The 4,214-nt window shown below is 36.6% G+C and overlaps 1 protein-coding gene across 1 annotated transcript; it reads right to left on the minus strand.

The window, feature by feature from the left end:
• Positions 1-1,891: 1,891 nt before the first annotated feature.
• Positions 1,892-2,455, minus strand: LOC113280833 (the record flags this gene model as incomplete). The annotated part of the gene is made up of 1 exon (XM_026529413.1): positions 1,892-2,455. A coding segment is annotated over one exon (336 nt), but the record flags the coding sequence as incomplete, so codon positions are not given.
• Between the last annotated feature and the right edge of the window lie 1,759 nt (positions 2,456-4,214).

Raw genomic sequence — 4,214 nt, forward strand, 5'->3', positions numbered from 1 at the left:
AAGTCGGTGACTATTCTTGGGGCACGACATGCCTAGCATTCTTGATGGAAGAGTTGAGAAAGGCGTCGAGGCTAGGAACCTGCCAAGTTGCCGGGAACGTGTCTCTATTGCAGGTTTTTTCTTTAACTCTATAACTCACTCTATAGTTATTCGGTAGACAATACATATGATGCATATTCATAACTCAAAAGAACGCATATTCGGTAGGAATTGATCCATCTTATTTTCCGAATGTTTGTTATTCGGTGGCTAGGTACTTAGTTTTATTTACGATTATATATAATCGGAAATATGTTTTTGATATTACTACCGAATATACAGGCCAGAAAAACTAGAGGTTACTGAACTCCAAAGGACGCATATTCGGTAGGAATTGATCCATCTTATTTTCCGAATGTTTGTTATTCGGTGGCTAGGTACTTAGTTGTATTTCCGATTATATATAATCGGAAATAAAGTTTGGAAATTACTACCGAATATACAGGCCAGAAAAACTATAGGTTACTGAACTCCAAATGACTCATATTTGGTAGGATATGATCCATCTATATTTCCGAATGTTTGGTATTCGGCGGATAGGTATTCAGTTTTATTTCCGATTATATATAATCGGAAATAAAGTTTGGAAATTACTACCGAATATACACAATCTATTTACTAAAACTTGGTTTCTTATGTATATAGGCATGGATCTATGACCACTTCCCTATCCTGAAGTTGGCCGGAGAGAACCCGGGGTGGTGCAAAGGTACTCCTAGAGGAACAAAGTATATATTTGAAGACAACCGTTCTAGGAAAAAAGAGCAGCAGTTGATTCGCATGAGGGAGATTTTGGACCAATTGAAGGCCTCGGACGTATGCTTTGATCCATACAAGGAAGATCGATCCAGTGGGCATATAAATGTTCGGTCAGACTTGTCCCTTTATTTTGGACCATTGTGGAACCCCACAGGATATGTGATGTATAACCCCTCTAGGGTGATGCGACAACACGGGTATATACAACATCAACCCCTGGAGAAAATGGGGGATTACTACAAATTTGAGTTGGAGTTGTGCTCTTCTAGTGGTGATAATCTCACGATTGTTCACACAGGCCCACCTACTGTTCTTGATAACTGGGATAAGAGGAATGACTTCATTATCGACACTGGTAGACGAAGCACCCGAGGTGATGAAAATTCTCCAGACTATATGAGTTGGTATAACAAGGTATCACATCCTTTGGTTATCCGTGAAATCAAATCCAACACTACTGCGGCGGGTTCAAGTTATAATTGTATCATCAAAGACAAACCAGCTGGTTATGATAGACTGGTGCGTGTTCTTATATTTTTGTTCATTTTATATTATTCCTATAAATCTTAGGTAATTACCGTTTGATGTTATGTCATTACGTATAAAAAACAGGTGAATAGGTTCAAGCATGTTTCCAAAATGTTAATTGCATGCCTGAAGAGCGGAGATCCCATGCCAGCTGAGAAGATCAAAGAGGCTAGAGAACTAGTTGATAATATGGATAACGAACATTATGCTGCCCAGTTTGGGGAGAAAGTCACGAAGAGGCATCAGCCCAAGGTGGCAGTATCAAAGACGGGTAAAAGAACTCGAGCTTCATCGAGCGCTGAAGCTGCTCCAACTGAAGGTGCTCAAACCCGTGGTCGTGCAGGACTGGGAGGTAGTCACGGTCGTAAAGTAAAGAAGAGCAGATAAATGACAATGATTTTTGTTGTACATTCGGAAATTTGTTTGGGTAACTAAGTTAGACAAGTTCAAATGACAATGATTTGTGTGGTATATTCGGATGTTTTGATAACTAATTTAACTTCCGATTATTTCAAAGACAAAATTTGAAAAGTATAAGTTTTTCCAAATTCTGATTTTTGGGCCATCGTACATTCGTAACTTTACAAAAAAATTATCCTCCGAATATCACAAGTACAAAACAAACCACGCCATGGCTCCAGGTGGTTCAAAGAGCCAATATTGAAGGTTAGACAGAAGCTTAATTAATCAGAAAACACTAATAATACAGATCCATTTTTTTATAATCGATCAATTTCATTCTTGAATTCATCATGCTTTGACTTCTTCCAGCTTCTTCTCTTCTTTTTCGATCTCAAAAACAGAAACAGGGAAAGATCTTGGCACTACTAGGATCATCAATAAAAATCTCAGAAAGTCTAACCCAGATCAAAATCTCTTTACTCTTAACACCAGTCAATTTCTTCATCTTGTAATTCTCAACGAACGTTGTTACTTCAGTACCATAAGATACAGATTTTCCAATACTCTTAAAATAATGAGTTTTCTGCTTCTTCTGTCTTAGCCAAACAAACCCAGAGCTTCTATTGTATCCAACCTCTGTTAAATCATCTAATGGAAATAAACCCTTTGGTAATGAAATCTCACCTAGCAATTGAAGAGATTTTTCCTTGCAGATTTCGTCTCCAGTTTATACTTCTACGTTTCCCTGTGAGTCTCAATCATCTGAGAAGTCATCTATTTTTTTTATGAAATTGGGTTTTCAGAAACAGGGGATCGAAGAAAGGGTGTTTGGGTTTTCTGGGTTTTGCGTGATTTGGGGAAGAAAAGAAAGATGAATTTATAGAATCGCTGATCATGCAGTTACTATAATGCCCTTGGGAGAAGATTCACGTGTTTATCTATGAGTACGGGTTGTTTAACGAGGGGGTGTCGGCCCAACTAGAAAGCTAATAAATGAGTTTGGCAGTCGGTTTCTCGATTACGACAAATACAGGTTAGCTTCATTTTGACTCATGATGATGCAATTTTATATGCTCTTTCAGGTAATTGTTGGTTGGAGGGCGAGGGTCCAAGCTAAGATGGAACATGAATACACATGACCTGGGTTTTATGATCACCAGTAAGAGTACCAAGATAAATATAAGAATTTTTTTTTAAAGTTTATCTCATATGTATATTGGTACATCTCTAATGAACTGACATCCCAATAACAGTTTTGCCAAAAGTGTAACAAATAATTTTACAAGGACCGTAAAGATTAGTATTATCCGGAGGGTTTCAAGTCTGTCACCGGAATTACAACTTGCTAGACGAGCTGAGAAAAAATAAACTCGTCAAAAACCTGAAATCTTGCTTTAGTTTAGGAAAAGGGAATACTTTTTAGATGTGCGCGGACTTTATACGAATGGCGTGAAACCAAAGAAAAAAAAAACAACAACAAAAGTTAAACTAATAGGTCGGTTCATGTGTGTTTTGCAGTCTTAACATTCCACAACTCTAAGAATTGTCGCATAAAGATCCGTAGCAAAGTGGTAAACATAAATGGATAGTAACATATTTGTGAGCGGTAGAGTGTTAACCATTCAGCAGACACTAAATTGTGACTAAAATTTGGCTGCTCGGTGTGTTTCGGGATACGGTCGCCTGATTGCCACCTTCCTTACACTTTGCATAATGCAATTTTCAATTATGCATTTCATTATGTATGATGGATTTTAGCATGGCTGAGTTCATAGAAAACCAACTTTTAAAAGAAAAACAAAATTAGTTAGACGAGATATTTAATTAGCCAAACATCGTGAATAAGAAGCTTAAAAAATTATCTTGCTTTCTAAGGAGGAATATTCAAACATAAGATTCTTACTAAAACAAAGAATGCGCAGCAAGTTAAAAGAAACTGATCACACATATAATAGTTATAGTTTGTTTACTTTAATCGTAACTATTAGTTATTTTGACTAAAATATAGTTATGTATTACAAATGAAATGAAATTAGACGTAATTTCAAATTATAATTAAATGAAATGTAAAACCTATTTGGACTTGAACATTAATCTTTATTATTGAAAAAGAGAACAATAACATCGAATGCTTTAAATTGAAATACATATATCGTACTACTGATTTACCTAATTTCTTGACTTCTAAATATCTATCCCAGTATGTTTTCTTGTCAAAAATGCTGCCTAGCATAGCAGAGAACCCATCCGATTAGGTCTGAGATAATTGTTGAGCAAAATCAAAATTATCTCCAAAACCGCCTTGAAAACAACCTCGGGTACAAATTGTTAAAATGCTGATGCGACTATAACATGCACGTAATTGACTGTGGAGATTATGCACTTTATTGGTAGTGGAATGATGACTTCCACGACTTTGACTTCCAACAACAGGTCTCTCCACCAGCATGCTTGAACCTATTCCACCATGACTTGAACATGTAGCT

This window comes from Papaver somniferum, chromosome 5 (assembly GCF_003573695.1).
Source record: "Papaver somniferum cultivar HN1 chromosome 5, ASM357369v1, whole genome shotgun sequence".
Classification (NCBI taxonomy): domain Eukaryota; kingdom Viridiplantae; phylum Streptophyta; class Magnoliopsida; order Ranunculales; family Papaveraceae; genus Papaver; species Papaver somniferum.